This window comes from Bidens hawaiensis, unplaced genomic scaffold, assembly GCF_021521415.1.
Source record: "Bidens hawaiensis isolate Kalapana, Puna unplaced genomic scaffold, B.hawaiensis_p1.1 tig00030876_1, whole genome shotgun sequence".
NCBI lineage: Eukaryota > Viridiplantae > Streptophyta > Magnoliopsida > Asterales > Asteraceae > Bidens > Bidens hawaiensis.
The window spans coordinates 112,464-127,562 of record NW_027495178.1 but is presented as its reverse complement, the minus strand read 5'-3'; the positions used below and the strand labels follow the sequence as shown (position 1 = coordinate 127,562).

The 15,099-nt window shown below is 37.5% G+C and overlaps 2 protein-coding genes and 1 pseudogene across 3 annotated transcripts; all 3 read left to right on the top strand.

Annotated features, from left to right (window-relative positions):
- Nucleotides 1–4,871: 4,871 nt before the first annotated feature.
- On the top strand, nt 4,872–6,552 carry LOC143581323 (cytochrome P450 703A2 pseudogene; annotated as a pseudogene).
- Nucleotides 6,553–7,560: 1,008 nt separating this feature from the next.
- Nucleotides 7,561–9,477, top strand: LOC143581341 (cyclic pyranopterin monophosphate synthase, mitochondrial-like). 2 transcript variants are annotated; one of them, XM_077064161.1, is made up of 3 exons: nt 7,561–7,822; nt 8,007–8,136; nt 8,792–9,477. In XM_077064161.1, the coding sequence occupies exons 2-3, from the start codon at nt 8,035–8,037 to the stop codon at nt 9,380–9,382; spliced, it is 693 nt and encodes a 230-aa protein (XP_076920276.1). In that variant the 5' UTR covers nt 7,561–7,822; nt 8,007–8,034; the 3' UTR covers nt 9,383–9,477. The 2 variants fall into 2 exon arrangements, with proteins under 2 accessions (XP_076920276.1, XP_076920275.1); XM_077064160.1 differs by having other exon boundaries at nt 7,561–8,136.
- Nucleotides 9,478–10,003: 526 nt separating this feature from the next.
- Nucleotides 10,004–14,369, top strand: LOC143581325 (E3 ubiquitin-protein ligase SINAT3-like). The gene is made up of 3 exons (XM_077064143.1): nt 10,004–11,057; nt 12,377–12,763; nt 13,833–14,369. The coding sequence occupies exons 1-3, from the start codon at nt 10,806–10,808 to the stop codon at nt 14,166–14,168; spliced, it is 975 nt and encodes a 324-aa protein (XP_076920258.1). The 5' UTR covers nt 10,004–10,805; the 3' UTR covers nt 14,169–14,369.
- The last annotated feature ends 730 nt before the right edge of the window (nt 14,370–15,099 follow it).

Here is a 15,099-nt window from a genome sequence, read left to right as displayed (position 1 = left end):
TAAACGTCACAAAAATACATTACTTAAAATAACTAATTATGCATTTAACCACAAACCCGTATTAGATTATTTTCAACGTCTTGAGATGGAGAAATTCGGACCGACGTGAAGGACAAAGGGATGAAGGAAGACATGGGACACTAGCATAACAAGGGGAGAGTGGAATCTTCACAAGCGGGTTAAAACGAGAAATGTGATAGGGAAGATAATTAGAGGGTCGCCTGTGATCCTTCTCATGAGGAGAAGAGAAGTACACGTTCTTCGTTTGCAGCATTGGAGAGGGTCTATTACTTGTATTAAGATTCAAAGGACCACTTATTCATATGTATCTAAGAACCACTTACCATCATGAAATAAACTAGACAAAAAGGATTATATTTATGTAGAATATGATAGCCTTTATGAAAAACTTGTAACATAATCATATATATATATATATATATATATATATATATATATATATAATCCCGTAAATCCTTTTATATATAACACAAAACGAACTACATCTGGATAATGGGTAAGCGAGCAACAAGCTGCGCTGCTATCCCCTTTTGAATCGCAAAGCCTATTCTACTAAATATAAATCTTTGGTTCCTCGGGCTCTGCGAGTCACTGTGGATAGAGGTGCACAAATCGGTTTTTTTAAAAAAACCGGTTCGGTTATTATCCGGACCGGTTTTTTTTGGCCCGGAAAAAAACCGGTTCGGTTAATAACCGGACCGGTTAATAACCGGTTTTTGTATCTGAAAACCCTAACCGGTCTAACCGGTTAGGACTTTTTTAGAAACCGGTTAGAACCGGTTAAAAACCGGTTTTTTTATTAACCGGTTTTTTAAAAACCGGTTTTTAGGTTAACCGGTTTTTTTTTTTTTTAAATAACCATTATTTTTTCACAGTATAAACAAACCGGTAACTACAAGGCAAACCGGTAACTACAAGGCAAAACGGACTGACTCCATTCTTTGCTTTCGTTGTTAGGGTTATTTGATTGGAAGATTAAAAACACATAACTTTCATTTATAGCTTTTACATTAAAAATACAAACATTAAATCGTTATCGCATATTCGTAACTCAAAAATACAAACATTAAAGAATGCTTAGACACGATTACATTAACAACTTGCTGTTTCTTACTCATTATTTGCCTCCATGTTTGCTGTTTCTTTAACTAATTTTCTTCGCTACCCGATCCCGAGCTATTCCTTAGGTAATCGTCGTACGCGGCTTCTTCATCGGTCATTGGTTGAGTGTGTCCTTGATTGACCTCGTCTTCATACAAGCCCGCCTCATAGTCCATTTCCCCCTCGAGTGAGCGTTGATGTTGTGCCCTATCTAAAGAGTCCAAGTAATCCTTGTAGCAAATCGACATCTCTACAGCTGGTGGAGTGAGTCGAGTCCTCCTAATCGATATAACCCTGCCAGAAACAGAAAAAGCAGACTCCGAAGCTACCGTGGAAGCTTGGACCGTTAGTAAATCTTTGGCCATGGCGGCGAGGATCGGAAACTCATCCTCCTTACCTCTCCACCAAGCCAGCAAATCAAGACTTCTAAATTCATCCGGAGTCATGTGTTTCACAAAGTTGGTACCACCATACCTTCCAAGTTCACTGCTTGGGGTGTTTACCTTTTGACGTTTACCGGCGTCTTCCCAAATCATGTAGTACATCCCCATTTCAAAGTCGGTTTGGGATTGGGATTGGGCAACAGCTCTTAACGAGTCATGAATTTGGGAAGACGACCCGTATTTTGTAAGGTAAACATCATACATGTTTGACAAGGTGGTGTTGAAAGCATTCTTTAAAGTTTGGTTATAATAGGGGTTTTGATCGTCGTTTAACTCTAGCTCATCACAAATTTTTTCTATTAAAGCTTCAACACCACCAACATTGATGCAAGGGTTTAACGCAGCAGCACATGTCAAAACAGCGGGTAGTTCTTGAAAATATTTTCTAAATTTTTCTTTCATTTTTACACCCATATCAAAATAAGGTGCACCCCTACAATGAAGTTCACTCAACTTTGTGCACATGACAGCAATTTTTGGTAAAGCAATGGGGCTTGTTGGATAGTAAACCCCGGATAAACTAGTTGTGCAAGATTTAAAAATTTGAAGGACCTCCGTAACGATCTCAATCAATAACCAGTTTCTAGGATCGTACGGTGCACATTTACCCCTACTTGACAAAATTTGATGAAACGCAATTAATGATTCTTTTTGTTGGATGGCTTTCTCAAACATATCACAAGTCGAGTTCCATCTTGTTGGACAATCCCAATTTGGCCCCAACCATTGACAATTAGCTTCTACACAAAATTTTTTGTATCTTGAAAATGTTGTATTGTTGCTAAAAACATCTCGTAACATTCTTTTAAAATTGTTTCTTTGCGTTTCGATCACGTTTAACCCATCTTGCACGGCCAAGTTGATAATATGTGCAATCCATCGGCTATGAAAAAACGCTCCATCACAAATAGGTTTATACTTTAATTTTAAATGGCCAACCGCGGCCGTATTGTTGGACGCGTTATCAAACGAAATTGAAAAGATTTTATGTTCAATCTTGTATTGTCGAATGACTTTATCCAAGAGTTTAAAAATATTTCTACCCGTGTGCGGGTAATCAAACAATTGAAACGCAACGGTTCGTTTCATCATTTGCCACGACTCGGGGTCAACCCAATGAGCCGTCACACAAATGTATGAGTCGGGCGAACCATTAGGTACCGACCACACATCCGTTGTTAAGTTTACACCAGTTTGTAAGTTTGAAAAGTATGAAATTAGTTAGGATTTAGCGTTTTTCCATGCTTTAAGACAATCTCTTCTAAGGGTCGAACGACTTACGTGTTGGTAGCGTGGTTGAACATACTTTTGCATCATCTCCGTGAAATGAGGGTTGTCGAAGTGGTTGAAAGGAAGTGTTTGTTGAATCACAAAGTTTGAAAACTGTTGACGTACCGCTTCAAGGTCGTACGTAAACACCGTTCCTTGAGTCGTCATCTCCGGCTGCGAACTACTTCCCGATTCGTCCTTCAAGGCCTTGCAAAAGGGCCTTTGTACATGCGCTTTTAAAGTGGAGTTTGCATCTTTGCCATAAAACTTCAAACAATGTTTGCATCGAGCTTTTTGGCTACCGTTAGACATTTCGCATAGGTCGAAATGTTGCCAAACATCTTGGTTTCGTTTCGTGGGGATGACCCGAACGACCGTTTCTCCCGTGTTCGAGGCACCATGTTGACGGATGAAGCAGCACTTTGGGAGGCCATGATAATCGACTACGAAATAAGAGCGTATGGAGTGGTAATGTGGTATAATTGAGCGTGAGATAACAAAATAATCGCGTATGAAATAAACGTTTAGAGCGTTTGGAGTTGTATAATCGAGTGTGATCTAACCAATACCCAACCTAAACTATATATAGATGTTTGTGGGGGTAAAATGGTAAAAAAAAAAAAACGGTAAAAAAAAAAAAACGGCTATATAGTCGTTATACAACGGAAAAAAACCGGTTTTTAACCGGTTTAACCGGTCGGTTTATAAAAAAACCGATTAACCGGTTTTTTTATAACCGGTTATTAAAAAAAACTGGTTTTTTTTATAACTGGTTCGTTAACCGGTTTTGGCTCTAAAACGTGTAACCGATATACAAACCGGCGGTGTGTAAACCGGTCAACCGGTTTTTAAAAAACCGGTTTTCTTAAAAACCGGTTTCCGGTTTCAACCGCCAAACCGGTTCCCGGACCGGTTTTTTTTGACCACCTCTAACTGTGGACCACCTTCTGCACCCGCTCCAAGAAGCGAACCGCCTCGGGAGCTAGGGATCCAAAAGTGTCGAAGGCAAATGGAATGAACACGTGCTGATTCTCCAAACACGATGTCTCATGCTTAGAAACCTTCATAGACTCCGCTCTCAAAACCGCCTGTCCCGGTACGAAGCCACTGTCTCTCAGCCCCACCAACGGGGACACCCCAGTGAGGTCAACACACGCATGCTTACCCCCTGCCCAGCCAAACACAAGAACATCCGCAGGACGCATGGTAGATCTTCCCTCACGCGGATCAGTCAAAAAGTTAACAGGTGCCTCTTTCTTGGCTGAGATCCCGGCACGTCTAAGCACATCCCATAACACATCTCTAACCCAGTCATGACGATACTTGAATCCCGACAATTCCTTACAGTGGAGGGCATGCTCACCGAATCTATCCAAACAAGCTTTTTTACAAATGGGGCATAATTCATCTGGAGGGAAAAAGGGAATCATAAGCCGGTATTTAAGGATGGCTCTGTATTCAACTGCCGACATCCGTTGCCCAAGACCTTCAATGGGCACAACAGTCAAAAAATCCTGGGCATGAGCCCCCTTGAGACAAGCTAAAACTGCCTTTTGTCTCGGGGTCATATCGAATCTCTCCTCCAAATCATGTACGTGTTTACCATAAAGAGCACTCGCCAAGGTTTGTTGAGGTTTCTTGGGGGCGGTCTCCTTATCAGTAAAACCGCCTATATCAAGGTTCGGGAGAGTTGTTCCAATATTACCAAGTGCAAAAGAGTAGTCAGGATCTACCCCCGTAACACCAGCGTTTCGCAGGACGTGGTCCTGCAATTTCCACGACTGAGAACTGGAAGCCACAAATGCATATGCGGAGACATCCTCAGCCGAGAAAATTCCTAAGCCTCCGCAACGCATAGGAAAGGAAGCCAACCTCCACTGGAGGTCCCCAAAATGCGGTCCTCCACACACAACAATATCTTCAATTGCCCCCCGCAGGCCCGCATCAAAGATGGACACCTAATAAAAATATGAAAACTAAATTAAATTAATAAAGACAATGACAAGTAAGCTCTAATAAAAATAGTATTATCTTCTAGCATGTAAAGAAGGTGATGTAACCAATCCACACCTAACTCCAAACCTAGAAACAAGCAAATAAACCTTAACATGCAAAATTTGTGTAAAAGTTACCTTAAATTGTTGTTATCTTTCTCTTGGCAAAGCAAAAAATGATGGACCTCCAACCTCTAGCATATATCATTGTCCTAGCATTTCTTGTATCAAAAATTATATCCTTATGGGTCACTAAACAAACGAGTCATAGACTCCCATCAGGTCCCCCGAGATGGCCCATAGTTGGAAATCTTCTCCAACTAGGGTCGCTGCCTCACAGGGACCTGGCTTCTTTTTGTCAACGTTATGGACCACTGGTTTACCTTCGGTTAGGGAAAGTGGACGCCATCACCACTAACGACCCTCACATCATCCGTGAGATACTTCTCAAACAAGATGACGTTTTTGCATCCCGACCGCAAACCCTAGCCGCGGTTCACCTAGCTTACAACTGCGGTGATGTGGCACTCGCACCTTTCGGCCCTCGTTGGAAATGGATGCGACGAATATGCATGGAACAACTTCTTACAACAAAGCGACTCGAATCGTTCGCGAAGCAACGCGCGTCCGAAGCCCAACATTTGGTGCAAGATGTATGGGCTTTGTCTCAAGCCCATGACCCAATTAACCTAAGAGAGGTTTTGGGTGCATTTTCTATGAACAATGTGACCCGAATGTTGTTGGGTAAACAATACTTCGGGTCAGGCTCAGCCGGCCCTAAAGAGGCCTTGGAGTTTATGCATATAACACATGAACTCTTTTGGCTGCTAGGCTTGATCTATTTAGGAGATTATTTACCATTTTGGAGATGGTTCGACCCGTATGGCTGCGAGAAGAAAATGCGACAAGTAGAGAAACGTGTCGACGATTTTCACACAAAAATCATCAAAGAACATAGGCGACGAAAGACGAGTTCGGAACAAAATGATGAAGGAACTATTGACTTTGTTGATGTGTTATTATCTTTACCAGGTGAAGATGGTAAAAAACATATGGATGATACACAAATCAAAGCTTTAGTTCAAGATATGATAGCTGCAGCAACAGACACATCAGCAGTGACTAACGAGTGGGCCATGGCTGAAGTAATCAAACATCCATATGTTCTTAGAAAAATCCAAGACGAGCTTGACAACGTCGTGGGCCCGGACCGTATGGTGTCCGAGTCAGACTTGTCAAGCCTGAACTACCTACGATGCGTGGTTCGAGAAACCTTTAGAATGCACCCTGCGGGACCATTTCTGATCCCGCACGAGTCGCTACGTGCCACAGAGATTAATGGCTATTACATTCCTGCCAAGACACGTGTGTTTATTAACACACATGGGCTTGGGCGGAACACTGCCATCTGGGATGACATAAATGTGTTCCGCCCCGAAAGACATTTGACTAGTGACGGATCTCGAGTGGAGATAAGTCATGGGGACGATTTCAAAATTTTACCGTTTAGTGCGGGAAAGAGGAAGTGTCCGGGTGCGCCACTTGGCATAACGCTTGTGTTAATGGCGTTGGCTCGGCTTTTTCATAGCTTTGATTGGAGTCCACCTGATGGAGTGAAATGTGAGGATATTGATACTGAAGAAGTGTATGGAATGACAATGCCTAAAGCCAAACCATTAATGGCTGTTGCAAGGCCTCGTTTAGCAAGTCATATGTATAAGTAACAAATAAAAAAGGTTGAAAACTATAAGGAAAATGAATTACAATTGTAACAAACACATAAATAAGATTAGTATGAAAAAAATTTATATATGGTACTTATGATAGACCTACATAATTGGATCAACCTTAAGTTCTAAAGTGTATAGATTGTGATTTCATAATTTGCAATGTGCTGTCATGTTAAACTCGTTTGCAATGGCAAATTCATTAACTTAAACTTGCAAATGCACTAACAATTTTCTTTTGGCTGAAAAGAATCAATGATAAGTTTGATAACCAAAGGGAAGAGTGTTATTAACCTATTTGAAAGATATCTGAGAATTGAAACTTTGAGAGCGTTTTTGAGATTTAAGGCAATAGCGAACACCTTTTACTTTTTAGTGTTGTCAATAAACTAACACATTCGGTATTTACAATAACCCCATGTGGTTAAAGGGTAAAGAATACTCAAAAAACCAATCATAAGATAAGACTGCTTGTTATGGAGGGCTTTAAAACCTCTGTTCAAGCGTCGTGTCCCTGCCATATAGGCAGTGGAGGCTTTAAAGCCCAATTCTCTCAAAGCACGCTACCATTTAACTTAAATTATATTTTTTTAAGTCTAATTCAGCTACCCTTGAAAACATGAGCTGGCCCCACCACCATCCCCTTTGACGACCGACAACACATTGCAGCCCACCCTTTTACTGCCCCCCAATTTAAAGCCCAACAACGAGGGGTCTAATACTCATAACGCAGTTTGAAAAAGACTAGATTAAAATATAGATGTACAAAAAAACCGATGTCTGGGTATAGTAAACCAGTTTCTAACCCGACCCACTTCATAAAAACACACTGGTTTGGGAAAACCAGTTTGGACCTTACTCAAACCGTCAGTTTGTAGTTTCATAACTTCATTCACTGGAGCTGGTTTTGGACCAAACTCGGTTTGTAAAACATGTAAAAAACCGGTTTTTTCCCAAACCAGTTTATAACCCCAACCAAATCGATCTCATAGGTTCAAACATTTTTTCTTCTAAATTGGTTTATAACCCGAACCATTATTTTACAAACCAATTTTTATACCCAATTGACCAATCCCGTTCGATTTATACCCCGAACCAGTTTCCTCCTAAACCGATTTTGTACACCTCTAGATCAAAATTAACCCCCATTAATAACATGTTGAACCGGTTATTGCACCCGGTTTATAAGAAGTGTTGATTCGAATGAACGCTAAGCAGATTTAGAACAAATAATAATCTAGTTTACTCTTATAAAGTTGCTTAATTGGTGAGTCTTTATTGTATTTTAATCTAATCTAGTGAAATATTTTTTTTCAGTTACTTGGTTTAAGGCACTCCAAGTGTTTGTTAAAATGCCTAAATGAAAATGAGTATAAAAAATGTTCTTGATTGTGTTATTAGTTTCATTACATGTGTTTAGTAATTCAATTTCAATTAAATTTTTTGTAAAGGTGACTTCAAGGGAGCTGTATAGTTGCCATGTTTCGTCGGCTCGCGGTATCGGTGTTACCTAAATCAAGAAGGTTGTTTTGTAATAACAGCAGCCATGATCTTGCCAGCATTATAGCTGAGCTTAACAAGGTATACATCAAGTTTATTTTTTTGTCACTTTAACAGTTAAATATGGTTTGTTTGTTTCACTGACATTGTATATACAAAGATACAGTCTTGTAGAACTTGCTAGACGGGCAGTGGGGTACCGACTACCATTAATAGGGATCATTGGATAGGAATTTTAATTTTTATATGTAATTTTAAAAATAATATATACACACAAAATTTTTCAAAATTGTATATATAATTTCTCAAACTTATTAATTGGATAATCGGATTGGATTAATAAATATAATTTTTCGAATACGTCAAAAATTTTGACAAGTTTTAACAGATTTTGACCAAAATTTGAACAGTTTGGGCCGATTTGGACCAGCTTTGGCCGACTATCGATTATTGAGTCCGAGTTTTTTGAAAAATAATTTTTCCGGGGCAAGTAAATTGTCAAAAAGCTTGTTTAAATATAAAAACTCGTCCCGACAAATTTTTAACTCCTAAATACTCATCCCGGCCAATTTTGTAAAAAAACTCGTTGACTTTAACAATCTAGTCGGTCCGAGCAGTTTGTGATGAAAATTTTGGGAATATGTTGTAAAATGGGGACAAAACTCGAAACTTTCTTCTAAGAATGAACATTTTCGGAATTTACCTATTTTACAACACTGTTTATCTTGGATTTCAGGAGATGGAGTTCGTGTTTGGTGAAGCTCCACCTACAAGTCTTACCGGTTCAAGAGAAAGCCAGCCCGTTTCTCAAGATTCCGAGTTAATATCAACCGATGATATAAAAAATGAATCCAAACTGACCCATGTCGGTGTCAAAGGTGAAGCCCAAATGGTGGATGTTTCTCACAAAGATATCAGCAAGAGAGTTGCCATTGCTAGCTGCAAGGTTATTTTGGGAAAAAAGGTATTTGATTTAGTTTCAGCCAATCAGGTTGCCAAGGGGGATGTTCTTAGTGTGGCAAAGTTAGCTGGAATAACAGGAGCAAAGCAGACTAGTAACCTTATCCCACTATGTCACAATATTAATTTAACGCATGTTCGGGTTGATTTGAGATTAAACCCTGATGATTATTATGTTGAAATAGAAGGGGAGGTTGCTTCGACTGGGAAAACTGGGGTCGAGATGGAAGCGATGACAGCTGTTACTATTGCTGGTTTGACAGTGTATGATATGTGTAAGGCTGCTTCGAAGGATATTCGGATTACGGATGTGCGTTTGGAACATAAAGTTGGAGGGAAGAGCGGTGATTGGTCCAGGAAGAAATGATAAGAGTGTGGATCTTAGTGGCACACATTTTTCGGTTTTGTATAAGTACTCTAATAAAAGAATAAGGAATATTTGTACAACATTTCCACTCGATACTTGCACTTTATTTCGTATGCTCACCTATTACCAATGTCTTAAAAACCAGACTAGTCGTGAACACGTTACCCTCTTGGACAATGTGTTTTGTTGTATTGAAGTCACAATGAAGACTATAGACTATAGAAATGTTGTGATTGATGGCCTAGAAGGCTAGAAATTATCTTCAACCTTATTGCTTATAACTTTAACCAATTTACATAAGTTACATAAAAGTGAATAATTATATAATTTTCTATAAGAGTAAAAAAAAGCAATAAGTCAAATGTCACATTTTAGGTCATAATGTTATGATGTTACCCTAGATATAGAAATAAAATGAAAAGGAATTTATCGTCTTGCATACCAAATACATCCACAAAAAAATTCAAGTCTTCCTCTTCCCAACTGTATCTGCATTGTTATTATTATCTTCCTACATTTTGAGCATAACTTACAAAAATATCTATAACCCAACCCTGTCCACTGGTCTCATTTTCTCCATCTCCCACAACAATAAAATAAAATAATAATAATAAATAAATAAAAACCCAAATAACAAAAACCTATCAAGAAAAGAAAAGCACCTTCTTTGCCCCTTCCTTCAACCTTCCTCTCCCCCTGGTTATGGATTCATCATCTTTATCCTAATAATATGGGTGGGAAAACAAAAGCTTTTCTATTTCTTCAAGATTCACACATAATCTTGATCAAGATTCATCATCTTTAACCTAATTTGGAGGGAAAACACAAAAGCTTTTTAATTTCTTCAAGATTTACAAAACCCACATAATCTTGGTCAAGATTCATCATCTTTAACCCAATTTGGAGGGAAAAAACAAAAGCTTTTTAATTTCTTGAAAATCAAACAAAACCCACAAAATCTTGATCAAGATTCATCATTTTTAACCCAATTTGGAGGGAAAAAACAAAAGCTTTCTAATTTCTTGAAAATCAAACAAAACCCACATAATCTTGATCAAGATTCATCATTTTTAACTTAATATGAGATGGAAAACAAAAGCTTCTCAATTTCTTGAAAATCAAACAAAACCCATAAAATCTTGATCAAGATTCATCATCTTTAACAAAAGCTTTATAATTTCTTGAAAATCAAACAAAACCCACATAATATTATTCAAGATTCATCATTTTTAACTCAATTTGGAAGGAAAAAACAAAAGCTTTTTAATTTCTTGAAAACCAAACAAAACCCACAAAATCTTGATCAAGATTCATCATTTTTAATCTAAATTTGAAAAAAAAAACAAAAGCCTTTTATTTTCTTGAAAATCAAACAAACCCCACAAAATCTTGATCAAGATTCAAACTTTGTCTATACCCAAAAATGGATATTGATAACATTGAATGTGTTTCAACCTCTGATGTAATGGATGAAGAAATCCCACGTCATCATCATCATCGTCATAGTCATAATAATAATAATCATCATCGTCAAAAGAATCCACAGGTCCCCAAAAGTCATAATAATGTTAATAATAATGTTGTTCCGTTGGCGATTATTAACCCGACAACGAGTGTTCATGAGCTTCTTGAATGCCCTGTTTGTACCAATTCAATGTACCCTCCAATTCATCAGGTTTGTGTGTTTTGTTTTGTTTTATCTTTTTAAATTTTTATTTTTATTGATGTTATTAAATTGCGTTGACTTTGGATTTGACCTATGTTGATTGAGATTTATATGTTGAAACTGGAATCATATATTCATATCACATGATACATGATCTTATAATCGGGATATGGACTTAATGTGATTTGGGGTTATAGGTTTTTTTTGTTCTGACTTTTTGGTCAAACAATTTAAGGGTGTAGACGAGCCGAGCCCAAGCTCGAGCTTGACTTGTGAGTCGGTTTTTCATAGGGGTGAGTAAGAAACCGTAAAAACCGATCCTAAACCGAAAAATCCAAACCAAAAAAACCGAACCGAAACAAAACCGACGGTTTGGTTTTATATTTTTTGTAAAAACCAAACCAAACTTACGGTTCAGTTTTGATTTTGCATGAAATAAAAAAAACCCAAAACACCGAACCGAACTGGAATTTCTAAATTTTTATATTTTTATTTATTATTTTAAATAATTAATAAGAATTTAATAAATATGTAACTCGAATATTATTTACCAAATGTATAATTATCAAATAGTTTACAATCAACAAAATTATTTATACTTATATTTATTATTTTTCCCCAACTTTTTTTTCGGCCTAAAATATTCAATATCAAATGAAAAAATTGAAAAAAAAAACGAAACAAAATTGAAAATCGAAACCAAACGTTTTCAAAAAACCAAAAACCTAAATTTTGGTTTTTGGTTTTGGTTTTAGCTTAAAACCGCACCGAACCGCACCACGCACACTCCTAGTTTTCAAGCTCGAGTTCGGCTCGGGCCCGGCTCATTTATTATTTATTAACTAATCCATATACGTTTTTAGTTAATTTTATTTATTTTGAGAAAACCTTTAACATGCCTAAGCTCGGCTCGAGCTCATGTGCAGTACCTTAAACGATGTAAAGCTCAGGTGTGTAATGTGAAATTAATACATAGTCGTCCAAAATAGTTAAAACTCAAAAATACACTCGAAGAGCCTAAACAATCTTCCCATAAGAGGCTCAAGCTTGTGCTCGATAAGAATCGGCTCATTTCGAAGTTCGCGAGCGTCTCGGCTCGTTTGCATCCCTAAAACATATTTTGATCAAATTAAAATTAGTGTGAAGTTTGCCACTAGTTTTCTTTTAATATCTATAATTAATTATCATGAAGTCAAAAAAACCCATCTTTGAAACCATTGTGACAGATTTTATGTTAAATTCTTTGGTTTGGCCTCAAAAGTCAACTGCATGGCTGCATCTAATCATCTATGGTAATTTTATACTCTTTTATTTGTAATATTGTGCAGTGTCACAACGGGCACACAATCTGTTCCACGTGTAAGACGCGTGTACACAACAGGTGTCCAACATGTCGACAAGAACTCGGGGACATAAGGTGCCTTGCTTTGGAAAAGGTGGCCGAATCACTCGAGTTTCCGTGCAAACACTTCTCACTCGGGTGCCCCGGGATCTTTCAGTACTATAATAAGCTGAAACATGAGGCTGTTTGCAACTTTAGACCGTACAACTGTCCATATGCTGGATCAGAGTGCTCGATTGTTGGCGATATCCCCTTTTTAGTTTCCCATTTGAAAGATGATCATAAAGTAGACATGCACTCCGGATACACTTTCAACCACCGTTACGTTAAGTCCAATCCACGCGAAGTTGAAAATGCCACGTGGATGCTTACGGTTAGTATGCGTTTTCTGCTATCTGACTTTGGTCAAACACTCAAACCTCTTAGTAGTATAATCATGCAAAACGAAAAAATCATATATGGCCCTACAAAATAGTTAGATTATTAGATATATCAACCCGGTTAGATCTGTAGAAAACATTACTATAGAGGGGAGGAGGGGTAGAGGACGACCTAAATTGACGTGGGATGAGAGGACTAGGCATGATTTGATAGACCTAAATCTCTCAGAGGACATGGTTAGGGATAGGAATTCTTGGAGAAGTAGAATTAAAGTTAAGGACTTTTAGGGAGAAATGAATACCTTAGGGGCCTTTATTTACCTTATTTTTGGTCACACACCCTTATGATATTTTCTTTTCATATATATATATATAGTATTATCATTTTTACTACGTGCTACTATCAATTATACTATAGTTGAACCTTGATTTCCTTTTATATTGCCGCATACATATGTAGTCAAGAGCTAAGGGTCTCTCTGAAAGCCATCTCTCTATCCCATTGGATAGAGGTACGGTGTGCCTACATCCCACCCTTCCCAGACCCTACTTATAGCTTTGCTATTGGTGGGACTCCACTGGGTATGATTGATTGATTGATTGATCCAATTCATTAAAAACAATTTAATAAATGACCATTTTACCCTTATTTTTTTATTTTTATTTTTCAAAGCTTTAAAATTTCGTATATGCCCATTTTTAACTTCAAGATTTTTTAACTTCAAATTTTTTTTATCATGTGACACTCTGGTTCGAGTTAGATTGCTTATCATTCGATTATACCTGTTCGATTGGATTCGAACATACAAATAGTTAGATTATCAGATATACCCAATTCATTAAAAACAATTTAATAAATGATCATTTTACCCTTATTTTTTTATTTTTATTTTTCAAAGCTTTAAAATTTCATATATAATGGAAAGGGTAGAATGGTCATTAAGTAAAATTTTGTTATGATTGTGTATATATGATATTTTAGTTTTAGTTGGGATATATATGAAAATTTTCAAGTTATTAAGGTTATATATATGAAGGTAATAGTAAACTATATGTATACAGGTGTTCAACTGCTACGGTCAGTATTTTTGTCTGCACTTTGAGGCGTTCCAGCTCAGCATGGCTCCGGTCTACATGGCGTTTCTGCGGTTCATGGGTGACGAAAACAACGCACGGAATTACCGTTACAGTTTGGAGGTTGGTGGGAATGGTAGAAAGCTTATATGGGAAGGTACCCCTAGAAGCATAAGAGATGGTCATAGGAAAGTTAGGGACAGTCATGATGGGCTAATAATACAAAGAAATATGGCTCTCTTTTTCTCAGGTGGAGATAGGAAAGAACTCAAGTTGCGGGTCACGGGTCGGATATGGAAAGAACCGCCTAACTCGGATTGGTAGTAATGTGTGTATTCCAAATCTGTGTAGTTAAACTTGTGCGTCTTGTTTTGTGGGACTTGTGTGTAATTTGGACCGGCCCGTAGATGCAATCGAAAGAGAATGGTCAAGGAGGTGTGTTTTTCGTATTTGTGTTGAAATTTTTTGGGTAATGATATTATTGATGTGAGTAATATGATTCCTATGCAACGCATATGGATACAGTTATATGAAGGGTGACAAAATGTTTAATGCATTAAATTCCAATATGGGTGACAATTCTGTTTAGTCAAAAGTATTTGATGCAATAAATTCCATGTGACAATTTCTGTTATGACAGGGAAAAAAATGGTTGAGTGGTCATATCTAACATGTTTGATAAACGTGTTGTGTTCATGTTAACTTGTTTAACCAAACGTATTTTCTTCATGTTGACTTGTTTAACTAAATGTATTTTGTTATGTTGACTTGTTTAATCCATATGATTAAGCATGTCAACTCACTAACTCGTTTTATGACTACCCGTTTTACCTGTTTTTTCACAAAACCATCCTTAATTCCTTATTACTACATTCACAACTTGGTTATCACTAGTCAAATATTAGGTAAATGAGTTAAACATGTATTTGTTCGACTTACAAAATTTTAAGGTACAAGATATTGTTCATGTTTAATCCAAATAAAGTGTTCACTTAATTGTTCATGTTTAATCCAAATAAAGTGTTCACGTTAAGTAATCAAGACCCAACCCATAAGATTTTGGCACCTATACGGCTATACATTCCAACATGGTAACAAGGGATGAGCGGGTACTGGAACCGAAAATACAGGTACTGGTTTTCCCATATTCTTGATACCGATACCGGTATTGAAATGCTCAGTTTAGTATTTGTACAGTAACGATATTGAAGGCAAAATTCGGGAATACCGATATCAAAAACTCAAAACTTGATAT

Bases quoted from the DNA above. Each gene is read 5' to 3' on its own strand.
- LOC143581341 (XM_077064161.1), top strand. From the start codon at position 8,035: ATGTTTCGTCGGCTCGCGGTATCGGTGTTACCTAAATCAAGAAGGTTG. The intron at 8,137-8,791 runs GTATACATCAAG...CTTGGATTTCAG, and splicing joins TTATAGCTGAGCTTAACAAG to GAGATGGAGTTCGTGTTTGG.
- LOC143581325 (XM_077064143.1), top strand. From the start codon at position 10,806: ATGGATATTGATAACATTGAATGTGTTTCAACCTCTGATGTAATGGAT. The intron at 11,058-12,376 runs GTTTGTGTGTTT...AATATTGTGCAG, and splicing joins TGTACCCTCCAATTCATCAG to TGTCACAACGGGCACACAAT. The intron at 12,764-13,832 runs GTTAGTATGCGT...ATATGTATACAG, and splicing joins ATGCCACGTGGATGCTTACG to GTGTTCAACTGCTACGGTCA.